This window comes from Emericellopsis atlantica, assembly GCF_019669845.1.
Source record: "Emericellopsis atlantica unplaced genomic scaffold F5Z01scaffold_4, whole genome shotgun sequence".
Taxonomy (NCBI): Eukaryota; Fungi; Ascomycota; class Sordariomycetes; order Hypocreales; family Bionectriaceae; genus Emericellopsis; species Emericellopsis atlantica.
The window spans coordinates 656,537-673,061 of record NW_025764706.1 but is presented as its reverse complement, the minus strand read 5'-3'; the positions used below and the strand labels follow the sequence as shown (position 1 = coordinate 673,061).

At 57.4% G+C, this 16,525-nt stretch overlaps 9 protein-coding genes across 9 annotated transcripts; 3 read left to right on the top strand and 6 right to left on the bottom strand.

The window, feature by feature from the left end:
* Window positions 1–250: 250 nt before the first annotated feature.
* Window positions 251–1,998, top strand: F5Z01DRAFT_646407 (S-adenosyl-L-methionine-dependent methyltransferase). Its single transcript, XM_046262904.1, has one exon. It carries the CDS (start codon window positions 353–355, stop codon window positions 1,985–1,987), a length of 1,635 nt encoding a protein of 544 aa, XP_046121506.1. The 5' UTR covers window positions 251–352; the 3' UTR covers window positions 1,988–1,998.
* Window positions 1,999–4,601, bottom strand: F5Z01DRAFT_646406 (myosin-binding striated muscle assembly central-domain-containing protein). The gene is made up of 2 exons (XM_046262903.1): window positions 3,425–4,601; window positions 1,999–3,368 (listed from the first exon to the last, which is right to left on the bottom strand). The coding sequence occupies exons 1-2, from the start codon at window positions 4,298–4,300 to the stop codon at window positions 2,013–2,015; spliced, it is 2,232 nt and encodes a 743-aa protein (XP_046121505.1). The 5' UTR covers window positions 4,301–4,601; the 3' UTR covers window positions 1,999–2,012.
* Window positions 4,602–5,902, top strand: F5Z01DRAFT_646404 (TFIIH subunit Tfb4/p34). The gene has a single exon (XM_046262902.1). It carries the CDS (start codon window positions 4,796–4,798, stop codon window positions 5,876–5,878), a length of 1,083 nt encoding a protein of 360 aa, XP_046121504.1. The 5' UTR covers window positions 4,602–4,795; the 3' UTR covers window positions 5,879–5,902.
* Window positions 5,903–8,217, bottom strand: F5Z01DRAFT_646402 (aspartylglucosaminidase-like protein). Its single transcript, XM_046262901.1, has 3 exons — window positions 7,555–8,217; window positions 6,741–7,506; window positions 5,903–6,668 (listed from the first exon to the last, which is right to left on the bottom strand). The coding sequence occupies exons 1-3, from the start codon at window positions 7,740–7,742 to the stop codon at window positions 5,985–5,987; spliced, it is 1,638 nt and encodes a 545-aa protein (XP_046121503.1). The 5' UTR covers window positions 7,743–8,217; the 3' UTR covers window positions 5,903–5,984.
* A 145-nt stretch (window positions 8,218–8,362) lies between these two features.
* On the top strand, window positions 8,363–10,179 carry F5Z01DRAFT_646397 (actin family). The gene is made up of 6 exons (XM_046262900.1): window positions 8,363–8,590; window positions 8,638–8,660; window positions 8,711–8,988; window positions 9,038–9,124; window positions 9,171–10,004; window positions 10,052–10,179. Exons 1-6 carry the CDS (start codon window positions 8,556–8,558, stop codon window positions 10,115–10,117), a joined length of 1,323 nt encoding a protein of 440 aa, XP_046121502.1. The 5' UTR covers window positions 8,363–8,555; the 3' UTR covers window positions 10,118–10,179.
* F5Z01DRAFT_718478 (chaperonin 10-like protein) lies at window positions 10,180–11,427 on the bottom strand. The gene is made up of 2 exons (XM_046266552.1): window positions 11,278–11,427; window positions 10,180–11,221 (listed from the first exon to the last, which is right to left on the bottom strand). Exons 1-2 carry the CDS (start codon window positions 11,330–11,332, stop codon window positions 10,218–10,220), a joined length of 1,059 nt encoding a protein of 352 aa, XP_046121501.1. The 5' UTR covers window positions 11,333–11,427; the 3' UTR covers window positions 10,180–10,217.
* Window positions 11,428–12,366: 939 nt separating this feature from the next.
* Window positions 12,367–12,693, bottom strand: F5Z01DRAFT_671171 (heavy-metal-associated domain-containing protein; the record flags this gene model as incomplete). The annotated part of the gene is made up of 2 exons (XM_046264669.1): window positions 12,367–12,530; window positions 12,609–12,693. 2 exons carry the CDS (start codon window positions 12,691–12,693, stop codon window positions 12,367–12,369), a joined length of 249 nt encoding a protein of 82 aa, XP_046121500.1.
* A 363-nt stretch (window positions 12,694–13,056) lies between these two features.
* On the bottom strand, window positions 13,057–14,450 carry F5Z01DRAFT_646390 (uncharacterized protein). The gene has a single exon (XM_046262899.1). The coding sequence runs from the start codon at window positions 14,249–14,251 to the stop codon at window positions 13,280–13,282; it is 972 nt and encodes a 323-aa protein (XP_046121499.1). The 5' UTR covers window positions 14,252–14,450; the 3' UTR covers window positions 13,057–13,279.
* A 22-nt stretch (window positions 14,451–14,472) lies between these two features.
* F5Z01DRAFT_396592 (thiolase-like protein) lies at window positions 14,473–16,464 on the bottom strand. The gene has a single exon (XM_046259508.1). It carries the CDS (start codon window positions 16,083–16,085, stop codon window positions 14,709–14,711), a length of 1,377 nt encoding a protein of 458 aa, XP_046121498.1. The 5' UTR covers window positions 16,086–16,464; the 3' UTR covers window positions 14,473–14,708.
* Between the last annotated feature and the right edge of the window lie 61 nt (window positions 16,465–16,525).

Genomic DNA, 16,525 nt, shown 5'->3' with positions numbered 1-16,525 from the left:
GTTCATCAGCCACAAGCTGCTCACCCCTAATATCAAGCTAGTGCCCTCCCTGAGTCTAACGCCGGAATGAGTTACCGCCTTCATTGATTATTTTTTGAAGAGAACAAAAGCTTCAATGACTATATAATAGTATCTGGTGCTGGATAACAAGAAACACAACTAAAAGGGGTCGCCGGTGACCAGATCGCCCGAGTAAGTAAATACCCGGTAGCCATGGACCCACCAGACCAGCCGGCAACCAATCACGCAAGGGCCAATTGACATTTGAGATTTCACAAGCCATGCTCTAACTTTTTGAAGACACGACCTCATCCATCACCACACTCACCTCCATATTCTTAGCAATGCCCTTATGAGGCCTTTTCGATTCGCCTCGCTCATAAGATTGAGGACCACTTCTCCCATCACGCTCAAACCATTCGCAACCATGGCCTCAGCACAGAGTGGACATGCGCAGAAGCGCCAACATGGCAGCGCGCAAGGAGGGAAATGGAAACCCAAAAAGACAAAGCGCGAGAAGAACATTGCCGAGGGCTCATCAGAGGACATATTGCGACTAGACATACAAGCTCTGCTCAAATCGAGACCGACGATAGAAGACCCAGAGCCATTGCCAGAGCAAGGCACCCAGGTGGACATTGAGATCCTGGAACTTTCATCGACAGGCGATGCGCTGGGCATGATCGCCGGATCAAACCAAGTCTACGTGACCCAATTCGCCGTGCCGGGTGACACGGCGCGTGTCAAGGTGTACCGGCACCTGCAAGAGGAGAGCCGCACCATTGCCGACTTCATCTCCATCACAAAGCCATCCCCGCTGCGCGATGACACGAGGATACAGTGCAAGTACTTTGGCAAGTGCGGCGGATGCCAGTTCCAGATGCTGGACTACTCGGAGCAGCTGAAGCTGAAGAAGCGCGTCCTGGAAAAGGCGTACGCGAACTTCTCCAACCTCCCGGCAGAGCTCGTCCCCACCATTGGCGACACCATTGGCAGTCCGCTCCAGTACAACTACCGGACAAAGCTGACGCCGCACTTTGACGGGCCGCCAGGCATGTTCCGCGGACGGGGCAAAAAGTCCAAGGCGCATTTCGACTCGTGCCCCGACATTGGCTTCATGCTCAAGGGGACGCGGCGGGTCATGGATATCGAGGAGTGTCCCATTGGCACCGAGGCCGTCAACCTGGGCATGAACCGCGAGCGAGCGCGCATGAAGGAGGAATACAAAAACTACACAAAGGGGGCCACCATCCTCCTGCGGGAAAACACCCAGCGCCTGCCAAGGGACAGTGCCGACATTCCGGAGACGCTTCCGCCATACACCACGAAAGCCGACAACGAGACCACGGTGGACATCAAGTCGTGCATCACCGACCCCAAGGGCACGTCCATCGAGCACATTGACTCGTACGTCTTCACCAACCCGGCCAATTCCTTCTTCCAGAACAACAACTCCATCCTGCCCAAGTTCACGGCCTTCATCCGAGAGCACATCGTCCCGCCCGCCCATCAGGGCGAGATCAAGTACCTCATCGACGCATACTCGGGCTCCGGTCTGTTCACCATCACCCTGTCGAGTGTGTTCCAGCATTCCACGGGAATCGACATTGCCGCCGACTCCATCGCCTGCGCCCGGAAGAACGCCGAGCTCAACGGCCTAAACGACGAGCGCTGCAGCTTCATTGCCGCCGACGCGGGCGAGCTGTTCAAAAGCGTCACGTACAACAATGACGAGACGGTCGTCGTTCTCGATCCCCCAAGGAAAGGCTGCGACGCCGATTTCCTCGGCCAGCTGCAGAGATTCGGGCCCAAGAGGGTACTGTACGTCAGCTGCAACGTGCACACGCAAGCGCGCGATGTCGGCGTGCTCGTCAGGGGTGAAGGCGACGGATGGCGATATGAGATTGAGAGCCTGCGAGGCTTCGACTTCTTCCCCCAGACGGGTCACGTTGAGGGTGTGGCGATCTTAAATCGTGTGGAACAGTAATAGTCTAGAGTTGTGATTAATAATGCTAACTCTGGCCCAACAACGCCTTGAGACCCTGTACTGTGGCTTGCAGCACTTCTGGCCGCCGGCTCTTCTTGAGACATTCCTTCATGGTGTCGACGCCATCTGCGTCTTTGATCTTCTCCCGCGCTTGCTCGCCAACTGTTCCCTCTGCCATCACCATGTTATAGACAGTGTACACGCCGCGGTGGCGCAAGTCCTCGTTATCGTCCACACACATACCCAGCACTGCTTTGACACCGCCTTCGCGTGCTAGAATACCGAGCACGACAGACTCGAAGCCCGTCAGGCTGGCCAACGCGCCACCCGCGGCACTCCGCGTGCCCTCATCCTCCGCATCTGCCAGTGCCAGCAGGATGTGCAGGCGGTTCTTGGCTTGTGGCGAGCCATCCGCGTACAACGCGATGCCCTCGGGCGACTGCATGAGGTTACACACCAGCTCTACTGCAGCCTTTGTCACCAGTGCATTGGAAGACAACAGCTGCTCCTCGATCTGCGGCCAGGCGACCGAGATAATGGACCGCCGCACCTCGCCGTCCTCGAGTGAGGCCAGGTTTGTCAAAGCCATCAGGGCCTCGAAAGAGGGCAAGAGATCCCGCACCTCGGCAGCCGGATCTGGCGGCAAGATACTCACCAATGGTCGTATCGCAGTGTTGATGGCATTTGCCCTGTTCCCTCCGAAAACCAAGGCTGGGTTTGTGCTGATCAGAATCCGGGCCAGAGCTTGCGCGGCTGTCCGGCGAGCTGCATCCTCCGTCTCCGGCAGGATGATCCAGGACTGGAGCAGAAGCTTGATGGCACCTTGCTGGGCGAGAGGAGCACGAAGAGCCTTTGTCACAGCTAGTGCATGAACGATACCAATGATCAACGCCAGAGATGCTGGCGAGCCATTCTTGCTATGCGTTACTAGAACGGGCGTCACACCAGCGTCAAAGACAGCCTTGCATCGCAGCGCCACATGCTCGTCATCCTCCAAGGGATCCTGCCCCGGCAGCTTGCCCGCAGCGTTGGCATATGCCTTGAGTTGCGCCATCTTCTTCTGTTCCTTCGTCAAAGCAGGCTGATATCGCGTTAAATTGCAGAAAATGCTGAGGACGCCATATGTGGTCGAGGATTTCGGTTTCGCTTCGGAGAGGGTCGTCACAAGCCGCTTCAAGAGATCCTCGTTCTTGGCGATGCTCTCCTTGATTGGTGCTTGGAGTGAGGCATATGCTAGGCCCTCGATAGAATGCTGTCGCGCGTGACTGTCGTCTTGCAAGATCATTCGTGTGAACAGTCCAGATAAATCTTCCATTGTCGAGACCGCCTCCTCGACTCGGGAGGATTGCCCATCAGTCGCTGATGGCTTCGTAGGCACTGCCTTCGAGCTTCGTCAGTCAGCCATCGTTAACGAGAGCAAATCTCCACATCACTTACTCTCAGCTTGGCAAGAATGACAGCTGCCAGATTCTGAACCTGCTCCGAGTGTCTTCGCATGGAGATTGAGCCTCCTTCGCTATGCAAATTGGGATCGTTGTTCATACTGCGAACCACCTCTGTTGGCTCCTGATCAACAATTTCCTCCAAAAACTCGACGCAATATTTCTGGATCGCCTCACGACAGTGCTGGTTCATACAAGCTGCGTTGAGCATCTCCAGACACGCGGTCTCGACCTTGCGACTCTTCCACTTGCGCTTCATGAGAGGCCCAAGGGACGGTAAGAAGCCCTCACTGAGGAACAGCTGAGAAGTGATATCCGGCACGATCGGAAAGATCTGTGAAGCAACGCAAAACGCGACAATGTAATCATCGTAGGTTCCTCGGTTCACCCGGTCAAAAAAGAAGTTCTTCAAGGCGTTGGCCCCCTCGTCGCCAGCAGCCTTCAGGTAGGCTGAGGTGGTCAATATGGCATGTCCACGGACGACCTCGTCTTGTCGCATATCAAGGTAACACACTAGTGTGTCCACGCAGTCCGAGTCGATGAGTTTGCAGATACTAGGATGCTCCTTGTTTCTTTGCTGCGCCTCGGCATCTTCGTTGAGCAGCTTCGTCAAGGAGTCGAGGTCGAGGCACGTCTCATCGTCTTCGCGGCCGCCCTCCATAAGACGCGCAAACAGAATCAATGTCTGGTCCTCGAGCGATGCCGCAGGCCCGGTCTGCCCTAGCGTCTCCGCAACCGACGAGGCCATGTTGTCGCGTTGATTTGGATTGGGGGTACTCATTCCTGAGACCTGTTGAGACGAGCCAGGAGAAGATGCGAATCGGCGCCCGCCCTCCTCCTGTTGCTTCGAGACCAAGTGCAGAGGAAGCATCAAAGACTGTGAGTCAGGTGTAGTGAGATGATAGGTAACAAAGGTGATGTAAAGCGACGATGCAGGGGTGTGATCTGGATTCTGAAGCTCGAAAAGGGATCGCCGGTCAGGGTCCAGATACGAAAACTGATAAGCTGGAAAGGCCAAGAAATCCAAGCAGCAGCGTGATAGCGTTGGGGTTATTGTTTGAAATCAATACATCTCCGCTCCTGCCTTTGCAAGTAAAGCCCTCACAATTTAAGCTTTTTCGGCGTTTTCGTAGACAAGGCAACCTCAGATCTCCGTCCTTCCTTCCTTTCCCAGGTTCCCCTCCATCGCCCCCGAATCTTGCGTCACAGCCCAAGGGGTACATATGTGCAGGGTAAGCAATTCATCGATAGATTCACCGACCACAATCACGTGCTTTGGCGTTTGCGCCGCGAGGCTACAACTTCACTTCGTCATTCTTGCAGCTCTCTCCAAGGTTGCATTCGGGTGCGGCGCGTGGCTCTGAACATGGACGCAGTCGACAAGTCAGATCACTACGAGGTCGGCACATATGAAGAGACCCCTTCACTACTTTCCATCATCATTGATACGAACCCACGCGCGTGGGCAGCGATTGGCGATACCCTCCCTTTGTCACGAGCTATAGCGAACATCCTCGTCTTTGTCAATGCACATCTCGCCTTCAGCAATGCGAACCAGGTCTCGCTGATTGCGGCGCACGTCAACCGGGCAGCATGGCTGTACCCCTCAGCGTCTACACCGAACAAGCCAGCCCAGCCAAAAGACGATGGCGGCGACGTCGAAATGCAGGACGCTGCGGCGCCACCGCCGGGCTCTGCGAACAAGTACCCACAGTTTGCGCAGATAGAGACAGCTGTGCTGGCGTCAATACGGAACCTCGTCGACAGCACGACCAAGCAGGACCTAGACTCCACGACGACACAACTGTCCGGTGCTTTGACGTTGGCTCTCTGCCACATCAACAAGGCCACCAGCAGCATGTCCGCCTCAGCCGTCAACGCAACGAGCGAAAGCAAGACGAGCGACACTGTCCACATGGGACTCAAAGGCCGCATCCTTGTCATTTCCGTGTCCGATTCCGAACCCTCACAATACATCCCCACCATGAACGCAGTCTTCGCCGCTGCTCACGGCCAAGTCGCCATTGATACCCTTTCTCTTTCGGGCGACGCAACATTTCTACAACAAGCCTGCTATAACACAGGCGGCACATTTCTCGCCGCGCCTAGTCCGCAAGCGATTCTCTCATATCTCATGTTTGGCTTAATCGCCGACACAGAAGCACGCAAGTCCCTGGTTGCTCCCGCCCACGACACGGTGGATTTCCGAGCGGCCTGTTTCTGCCATGGCAAAGTTGTCGACTTGGGTTTCGTGTGTTCCATCTGCCTCAGCATATTTTGTGAACCACCAGAGAATGCCGAGTGCTTAACGTGTGGGACAAAGCTGGCCCTGGGTAATTACGGCTCAAAACCCCAAGTCGTGCCGAGAAAGAAGAAGAAAAAGAAGAGGCCACTCAATGGGACACCCGCAGAGGGTACAGCAAGCGGCACGGCCACGCCAGCTTTATGATAAAACTGTGTATAAAAAAACATACGTTTGGTCTATTTTAGGGAGTTTCGTTCACAACAGCGGTGCTACGTTGTGCATCGGCGTCCGGCAATAAGCCACACCCACCTTAGTCCAAGCGAATCTTGCGCCCTCCTCTCGTGATTTCAGCACCTTGAGACAAACGTGACATGGTGCAGACGGGCCGCTTGTCATTGCCACCCATTGAGGCCAGCGCGAAGGAATCCGTGTTGTGCGCAAAGTAGAAGTAATATCCACTCCGAGTCTTTTTGACCGTCATGACACCAATGGCACCAGCCGAGTGACAGTTCTTGACGCCAGTATGGTTCATAAAGTCATCCGCGATGAAGGACTCCATGATGACATCGTCGTCGTCCTCCGGGACGTCCTTGCCACCGGATCCCTTGCGAGTTCCGTGGTAGATACGCTCAGCGCAGCGTTGAGAAGCCATTGTTGTCGCCATGTGCTCGCCTGTGCCACTGATGACAGTAGCAACGGAAACAGCCTCTTCGTCATCCGGATCACAGGGCACGACGGCCGTGCCAATACCTACGAGCGCCGCAGGGCCCAGACGGCCTCGATGCTTCATGCCGATCCCGCCAGACGATGAGCCGGCGGCAATGTAGCCCCTGTCATCGATTGCGATGGCGCCAACGGTATCAGTGATCAAGTCATCAGCGTGAGAGAGAGGAGGGAGGCCATATCTCGCCGATGGTGCCTCGTCCGTTGAGCTCGCGGGCCGCTTAATGCCCCGTGGCTCGCCTGGTTGTTGTGCAATCGACGAAAACGTGCTCTGGATACTATCAGACTGATCTGGTCGGGAGGCAGATTGTAGACTACTGTGGTAGCTTTGTTGAGGACCAACCTGGGGGGTAGCCTCCCTCTTTTTGGATTCACTCTGGGAGCGAGGCAACTCTTCAATGCTGATAGGCCGTGGTCGGTCAGAAGAGGCATGCGATTGAGAACGGCTCGCAGATGCGACTGAAGGGTTAGGGACCCGAGAGTCGGCTGTGGCGGCGGCTCCTTCTGGATGGGAGTTGTTGGATATGGGCATCTCATTGTAAGGCGAATCCGGCTGTCCTTCGTTCCAGGTGCCGGCCTCAACCGCAGCGTCATGATCTCCGGGAAAGACGGGGCTCGCCGCAGGTTGTGACTCTGGCGCATCCAGTGCCGAAACCGTGCCACGTCCTTGACTGGCAGATGGTCTAGATCTTCCCTCAGTATGGTGAAGATCTTCCTTCCACCGAAGGAACCGGTCCCTCGCGTTCCTGGACACAAGGTGTTCGTTGGCATACGTTGCCATGCCATTCTCGACGGCGAACATGCGGGCCCCCTCGCCAACAAGAGCGTTCGGCGGGACTCGATGCAGACTGAGTGGCAGGTTGCTCATGTCGAGAATAAGCTTTGCGAGAGAGATAGGGTTGCGTATGCCAGGAACGGCACCGCAGGCACCGCTACGCCCAAGATGGTCAACAACCGTCGCGTCACACTCCACAGTGCCGTCAATAGACAGGTTCGATCCGTAGCCGGCGTTCGTAATATCCTTGTCCTCGAGGATGCGGAGCGAAGCCTCAACGGCTTGGGTAGCGCTGGCGCCTGCTTGCAAGAAACGCATCCCCATGCTGGCGGCACTGTCCCCACGTCAGTCCTGATTAGCGGTGCATGTACTGTGGACATACGCTACGCAGGCTTGGAGGTGGCTGCTCTCATTCTGGTGACTGTGGAAGCCAGCGCCAGCGTGTATGAAGATAGCAGGGACTTGTCTCGATCGATGTCTCAGACGGAGCATGCGATCAAGGGCACCGTCCGTGCCAAGTTGGGTGTTGGGCGTGGAGGAAGGGACCTTGACATGATGGCACTGGTCCATCCTCAGCCATGAAAGATGGAGGCCATCAAAGGTATAGAATGATTTAATAACGATGCTGGGGGGTGAACCCTCAAAGAGGTCAGAACGTGGTGAAGTAGAGATGATATGGCGAGTTTCAAGGTGTGGCAAAGGTGAGCATTTAGGAGAGCAGTCGGACCAAGGTTGAAATGGTTCAAGAATTGGAATAAGCTGCTACCGTATAGAGGTGACAGCTCGCTCTCGCCGCATCATGGTGAAGTACGTGTGCCTTCGTTAGAGTGGAAGGCACGAGATTGGGCTTGCTGGTGAGTGAAGGCAAAGCGGGTCCGTCTGCGCAGGAGCCCCCAGTGTCAATATCTTGGGGCTCGACGTCCGTATCCTGTATGCAGACTAGTCGGATTTGGAGACCAGACTGGATGTCAATATGGCTGGATCGCAGCTCTCAGCATGTAGCAGGTGTGTTAGTTGGCCCAATTCGCCAGGAACACGCCTAAATGAGCAGGAGCTCGCCTAGAACCAGTGCCCGAGAAGCAGGAGCACCATGACGTCGGTCGGCGCTTCATTGTTCCGGTCACTGCGCCAGGCTGCAGCGGGGGCTGTCGTGCGAGGCCAGCCACTGGAGAGTCGAGGGTGGCTGTTCCCCACCAAACGCTGGAGCTCCAGCCCACCAGGCACGTCAACGTAAGACTGCCCCAGCTCGACTCGACGACCTGCAGTGACGACGACCTCAACGACGACGGCCTGTCTCGCCCATAGCCGCGTCCATTCGGGTTCTCGGCTTTTACTCTTGCGTCTCTGTCCTGGGAAATTGCGCCAAAGGCATACACCATCAATATGGCTAACCAAACTCCTGCCGTTGTCATGGACAAGTGAGCTTCCTCCCCGCACTTGACGACAACTACTGACGTTGAACCAGCGGCACTGGCTTCTCCAAGCTTGGTACGGGCATTGGATCCATTGCACGAAGGATTGGGGCTGACGCTGTTCAGGTTTCGCCGGAAATGACTCGCCATCGTTCGTCTTCCCAACCGCTATCGCGACCAAAGGAGGAGCAGCGGGCAGCCATGCGGGTTCTGGGTCGGGACGTCCCTCGGTCGCCAACAAGCCCTCCTTCCTGACCGGCGGGGCCGGACCTGGTGGCCATTTGAGTGCGAAAAGAGGCACAGAGGATCTGGACTTCTTCATTGGCGACGAGGCCCTTGCCGCCTCGGGAGGGCCTGGGTACGGGCTTCACTACCCCATCCGCCATGGTCAAATAGAGGACTGGGTAGGCTTGTGACCATGCATGGCGTCGAATAGGCTGCTGACAGTGCTAGGATCACATGGAGCGATTCTGGTCAAACTCCATCTTCAAATACTTGCGCGTCGAGCCGGAGGACCATTACTTCCTCCTGACCGAGCCCGTGAGCGACCCGTCTTTGTTTGGATCGACTGTAGCTGACCATACAGCCCTTGAACCCGCCCGAGAACCGCGAGAACACGGCCGAGATCTTCTTCGAATCGTTCAACTGCGCTGGAATGTATATTGCCGTACAGGCTGTGTTGGCCCTCGCCGCTTCGTGGACCTCGGCCAAGGTGACAGACCGCTCGTTGACGGGCACAGTCATTGACTCTGGCGATGGTGTCACCCACGTTATTCCAGTCGCCGAGGGATACGTCATCGGCTCGTCGATCAAGTCGATCCCCATTGCCGGTCGCGACATTACCTACTTTGTGCAGTCGCTGCTCCGCGACCGCGGCGAGCCCGACTCTTCGCTCAAGACCGCCTCTGAGATCAAGGAGGAGCACTGCTACGTCTGCCCCGATATTGTAAAGGAGTTTGCCAAGTACGACCGCGACAGGAGCCGCTTCGCCAAGCACGTCGTGCGCCACCCGAACGGTCGCGAGGTGTCCGTTGACGTTGGATACGAGCGCTTTCTCGCGCCTGAAATCTTTTTCAACCCCGAGATCTACAGCTCCGACTTCCTCACGCCTCTCCCCAATGTTGTCGACAATGTCATCCAGCAGTCTCCCATTGACGTTCGACGCGGCCTATACAAGAACATTGTGCTGTCTGGTGGCAGCACACTCTACAAGGATTTCGGACGTCGCCTACAACGAGATATCAAGCACCTGGTAGACACGAGGATCAAGGCGAGCGAGGTCCGCAGCGGAGGAGCGCGCAGTGGTGGTTTGGACGTGCAGGTCATCACACACAAGCGCCAGCGCCATGGCCCATGGTTCGGTGGCAGTCTTCTTGGGCAGACACCCGAGTTCCGGTCATACTGCCACACCAAGCAAGAGGTGCGTATCGCTCACGTCGAAACGATGCATTCACTAACCATGCGCAGTACCAAGAATACGGACCAAGCATTGTACGGAGATTCGCCCTTTTGGGTGGCCCAGGCGGATCATAAACGCACAAAAGGCGGAGAGGGCGACGTGGTGAGTGATGATTCCGATGCAGCAAAGAGCGCTTGCCATGGGTTAGATACATGTTCAATATACTACATACAGCTATTTGCTCGTGTCGACGACGTAGCGACCAGCGATCTTGCCCGCCTGCATAAGCTCGTATACATCCTGAAGCTTGCTCAGTCCCACCGTCTTGGAGGGCACCTGGATGAGCCCCCGGCGGAAGAAGTCAATCGCCTCGGCGGTGTCCGCGCGGTTGCCGACGTAACTACCCCTGATGTTGATCATGCGCACGACCGTGTCGAAGACGGGCGCCGAGATGGACGCGTTGGCCGGCAGTCCGATGCAGACCACAACGCCGCGCGAGCGAACGTACTGTGTGGCTTGCTGGAAGGGCTTCTCACTCACGGCGAGCAGCAGACAGGCCGAAGGGCCCAGACCATCCGGTGTCGCGGCCTTGACGTCTGCGACGAGGTCCTTGGTCTTTGTGAAATCGATGAACGTCTGGGCCCCCAACTTCTCCACGAGTTTCTTCTTCTCGTCGCCCCCATCGATGCCAATGGCATGCAGGCCCATGGCACCAGCGTACTGCAGGGCCAACGATCCCAGGCCACCGCCGGCGCCGACAATGGCGATGGTGTCGCCGGGCTTGGCGCCCGACTCCTTGAGTCCCTTGTACACGGTGATGCCGGCGCAGAGGACGGGCGCAATGGACTCGAGGTCGCATTCGTCGGGGATCCGGGCGACGTGGGCGGCCTTGGCCACGGCGTACTGCTGAAAGGTGCCGTCGACGGTGTAGCCGCTCAGGCTGGCCTTTGCGCAGAGTGGCTCGTCGGCGCGCTGGCAGTAGGGGCAGGCCAGGCACGAGCCGTTGATCCACTTGATGCCGACCTTTTGGCCAATCTTGAGTTCGGTCGCGAGCTCGCCGAGCTGCACGACGACGCCTGCGCCCTCGTGGCCGCCGACAAGGGGGAAGGGCTTGGTGTCCAGGGGCCAATCGCCGTGCAAGGCGTGCAGGTCGGTATGGCAGACGCCCGAGTACTTGACATTGACGAGGACCTCATCGGGCCCGGGCTTGGGCACGGGGATCTTTTTGTATGTCACGGCTATATGTTTGTCAGTACAAGTTGGCCTGCTGCGAGGACAGGGGCGGAAAGCGTACAGCCTTGCTTCTCGATCACCTGCGCCCACTGCTCAGAAGGGATGTTGGGTGACATGTCGGATGAAGGACGGACTTGTGATATGACGGGAAGGTAATCTTCGGATGGCTGATAAATTGCTTGCGAGTGAATTGTTGCTGCTGGAATAAGAACAATGACCAAGGATGGACTTTTATCTTATACTTTGAATGAATCTCTGAATCAGACCATATGGACTCTTACATCATGCCATCGAGGGGAAGCTTCCCCCCTCCCCCTTCTACGCTCCCAATTGTTCGAGCGGCAGCCGCCGGAATCTCCCACATTCATGAGAGCATTACTCCTCAGCTTCGGGTGACGGGGAATGCAAGAGAGTGGGCAGAGCAGGCGGGCGGCAGCTAATTAGTGGTGGACGTTGGTGGACGGGAAGCTCGGCCGTCGCGGACGGCGTTGGCCTGGTGGTGCCAGGCGTGCAGCTCGAGGCGTTTCGGGGAATAATCGAGCTGCATGGCGTCGCATCCAGAGCAGCCCAGCCCCTCCATGGGGGATGGAACATCATACATGACCCGCGCTGGCGTCACGCGTCCTACTCACGTAACCTGGGCCGATCCTGAGGATCATTAAGAAGCCCTTAGGCCGAAAGTCAGTCTGGACTCTGGGGGAGTGAGTGAGTGGGGGCCTGTCAGCCGCTGGGCCGGAGGCTACATGCCTAACCAACCACTCAACAAGCTTTCCTGTTTCTTCATGATTCATTTGCATGCATTGACGTGCGCGTGTCCTGACAACATGTAGCTCACATTTCTCCGATCGTCCGCTGCAGGCTGTCATTCCAGCTCCTCCTGCAGAAAGATGTTCGCTTGTGTGGGGTAATTTTGGGATCAGTCAATGTCAAGCGGAAGTCGGCAAGCTTCTGGCCAGGCGTTCGCTGGATGCTCATCAATCGCCTCCGCTCGACTCTTTTCACGGGGGGAGAAGAGGGGGGAAAGGGGGCATTTGGCCTCCGCAGGTGGATATATTGCAAGCTCGCACGCTATGCGATACTTCGACCCGGTGGAAATCTATGTTCCAAGTCCCAAACTCCAAAAATACAAAAGCAGGACCCGAATATGGCCTTACGCAGCGGCCGGCACAGCGACAGGTTGTTCCACGCCGTCGGCCTTGGCCGAGTTGACCTTCTTGCCGGTCTTGGCGATCTTCTCGAGGACGGTCTGGTATGGGAGGTCTGTGACGACCTTGGCGGTCTGGTTCTCGAGGGACACTTCGTAGGAGTCGACGCCTAGGTTGGGGTCAGTGACGGTTGCTGGACAGGCGCACGTGAAGTGCAATGCAGTGCCGTGCGCGCAGGCGTACGTACCCTCGAGCTTCTTGAGGACGCGGTCAATGGCGCCTGAGCAGCCGCCGCAGGACATGGCAACGTTGAACTCGTAGGTGTGCGACATGTTGGCTTTCGGCGTGGTGATTGTGTGGGCAAGCTCGTGAAGGTGAAGTGAGAAGAGGAAAATGGAGAGTGGACGTGATGTTGCAAGGAAAAAGCGCTGAATAATGCAGAAAGAAGCGGATGGCGCGATACAGTAGGGAAGGAGTGACGGACATCCCCCTCATGGCGGAGAGTGGACGTGGATCCCTTATATCGGCTCGCCGGCAGGACCCGCCCCGGCCCTCCGAAAGGGGACGATGGGTCCACTCCGTCTCTTGAAACTTGCTCACGGAGATGTGTGGCAGTGTGCTGGTTCATTGTATCAATATGAAACCTGGGTAGAGTATTTCCTGGGCTGCTCTCGTTTGGCTACTCAGTATGAAACGTGCGCATCATTTATTCTTGTAGGGACGTGCGCGCAGATGCCAACGTTATGACGTCGACCGGGCTTGGGTGCCTGTGCAGATCCGCCTACCCTGCATTTCTCAGTTGTAGTACCCACTGGGACCCTGGATAGATCTCTACAAAGTACTCTACTGTAAATGGATCTGAGAGTATAGACTTCGATGTCGTATCATTGATCGAATAACACCTCTCCTCCTAAAGACTCACCGACACCAGTACCGTCCCTGCCCTCCCCCTCCCCCCTCTGCCAGGTCGGGCACCGTGTCGCCGTCCACCACCACCGTGACTGGCACAATATCCAAGGTCACTTCGCCCTCGTCATCCGTGAACCGACTTGTAAAGTTGTCGCCCAGTTCGAGAATATTGATGGCATCGCTGATCTCGGACATCCAATCCCACAGACTGCCCTTCTCGACCCACCGCTTGTCTGACATCTCGTCGTCCACAACCATCTCGACCTCAACGTCTCCCTCCGCCGGCATCGCTTCGTCCTCGTCCTCCTCGTCGGGCACGACATAATCCCCCGGCACGGGCGGGAGGTATTCGAGGGTCCATTGAGGCTGGACGTCAATCTCCACGGCTGAGTCGTACTCCTGGCCCCAGGGGTGGTCAGGCAACTGCTCTGTTTCCCTCCAGAATATCTCTGGCAAGACACCCCACGCCACGTACACCCGTTCCAGGTTGGGCATGTCCTCAATGGCTCGCACAATGAGCTCGATGCTGTAGTACGCCGTGAACGCAGGTAGAAGTAAATGACGTATCCGGCTGAGGCTGCGGTTCACCCAATGCGTGTCATCGTGTTGTTGCGCAAGCGTGAGTATGTCCGGCAGAAGCGTCCTCATGATTCCATGCCTCGGTAGGTATACGAGATCCTCCTCCGGTAGGAAGTCACGCGTGAGAATGGGGTACTTGTACGGCTGGACAGTCTCCCATGCGAGTCCCAGCTCGGCCGCAAGCTCCTCTGTCACGCCTCGGGCCTCATGGTTGACCACGTGGATCGCCCAGGGCGACGTGCACTGGACCTTGATGGGCGGATCTCCTCCTTGTGTAGCAAAGTACCAGCGGGAGTCAAAGGGGACCACGGCATTCCGAGGCACGCGTATGCTGGGGAGACTCGCCTCGCGCCAGATTTGCAGTCGAATCTCTGTGGGGAGTTGTGGAAACAGCGTGAACATGGTGACGGGAATGGAGATGATTGTGTCTTTGTGTACATGTACAGCTCAAGATTCACGACCGTGATGATGAGGTGTGGGGGTTCAGTCTTCAGATCCGCGGTCCCTGTCGCGGTAGGTCAGTACTTGTGGGGTTGTGGTGATTAGCACTTGTTTTGAAGTACCGCGCTAGCTGAAGCTAACACCCCCGACTCTTGAATGCAAAGCCTAAGATTCACACGGCCATTGTACACTCTATTACATCTACCATCCCCACGCCACTCAGATGAACTGGACGCAGCGCATCAAGACGCGTCAGGCAGACTGGTAGTACGAAAACGCGTCCATCGAGTGTACCAGCCTAAGACAACCAGGTTCAACCAACGTCCCGAACTCGCGTGGAAAAGTGTCTCATTGCTTGCTTGCTGCTACGTACATGTACTACACCTCTTTCACTAATCAATTCCTAGAAGCCCAGACACTAGAACCTCGCCTCGACCTTCTTCTCCGTGTCCTGCAGCGCCCAGTCGTTCGCCTTGGCCCGACTCCGCACCGACGTGGCCTGCGCCTGGGTGAAGCCCTTGGCCTCAACGGCCGGGTTGTACCCAAGCCCATTCTTCCGGCCCACGGTCGCCGAGTCCATCTCGGGGGCCTCCTGCCCGTCGGCGCGGCGGTACACGGTGACGACGGCGGCGCCGCCGAGGCCGAGGTTGTGCTGCAGGCAGTGCTTGGTGCGGGGGACCTTGCGGTTGTTGGCCCAGCCGCGCAGGTGCCAGACCAGCTCGGCGCACTGGGCGATGCCCGTCGCACCGAGGGGGTGGCCCTTTGAGATGAGGCCGCCCGAGGGGTTGATGACGTACTTGCCGCCGTAGGTAATGTCGCCGCGCCGGACGAGCTCGTGGGCCTTGCCCTTGTCGCAGAGCTCGAGGGCGTCGATGACGACCATCTCGTTGGCGCTGAAGCAGTCGTGCAGCTCGACGACCTGGCAGTCGCGGGGCGAGACGCCCGCCTCCCGGGTGGCGGTGCGCATGGCGTGCTGGGTCATCTCGTAGCCCATGAGGTCGATGGACGACTTGGAGAAGAGCGAGGGGGCGTCGGTGGCCAGGCACTGGCCGGCAATCTCGACGGCCTGCTCCTTGAGGTGGGGGCGGGCGTCGAGGAACTCCTGGGAGACGACAATGGCCGCCGCGCCGCCGTCCGAGGTCGGGCAGCACTGCAGCTTGGTCAGGGGCCCGTGGATGGCGGGAGCCTTCATAATCTGCTCGAGCGAGTAGACGTCTGTGAACTGCGAGTAGGGGTTCTTGGGCGAGTGGGCGTGGTTGACGCGGGCAATCTCGGCAAAGTCCTCGGGGCGGGCGCCGTACTTCTCCATGTACTCGATACCCGCGTTGCCAAACATCTGGGCGGCGCCGGGGGCGTTGGTGACGCCGCGCGTCTCGGCCATCATGCGGTGCGTGGTGCCGACGGGGTTCTCGCGGTCGTTGAAGAAGCTCTGCAGGCTGCCGGGCATCATCTTCTCAAAGCCGACGACCATGACGCAGTCGGCGGCGCCGCTCGAGACGAGCTGCCGCGCCATGGCCAGGCCCGTGCTGCCCGTCGAGCAGTTGTTGTTGACGTTGTAGATGGGGATCTGCGTCATGCCAAACTGGTAGAAGACGCGCTGGCCGCAGGTCGAGTCGCCGTAGCAGTAGCAGGCCACGCCCTGCTCGACGTCGTCGTAGTTGATCTGCGCGTCCAGCAGCGCCTTGACGCCCGCCTCGAACCCGAGCTCTGTGTAGTCGACCTTGCCACGGGGCTTGATGAACTTTGTCATGCCCACGCCCACGACGTAGGCGGGCGATCGCTTCTTGGGGGCCATGGCGAGGGATGTGCTTTGCTACGGTGATAATAGATAGATTCTAATACAGAAGAAGAGAAGAATGAGAAGCCTGGGAATATAGTCGATGAGAGCAGCGCGTGGGAAGATGGATGAGGTCAGTCCAGGTCTGTCCAGGGCTGGTCTTGATGTACGGTATATGTACGTCGTTTACGTAGTACCCCGGCTAGCCGTGGGCCACTTATTCCCCGGTCCGTAAAGAGGAAACCAGCTCGGCAAGCGACCAGGGCCTTGACACTCATCGTTCTCCCCTCCTCCACCCGTCTGGCGTCTGATTGAAGACTGGAGTTGTTGGGGCTCGAAATGCGGGGGAAATGCCGAGGCTCAGCTGCCGCGGCTTCACGCGGAGAGTCGGAGTGGTGGCGGTGGTGGCCCAGCTGTACAAACAAGTCGTATAATTAATCTCGATTCATCCAGATAAG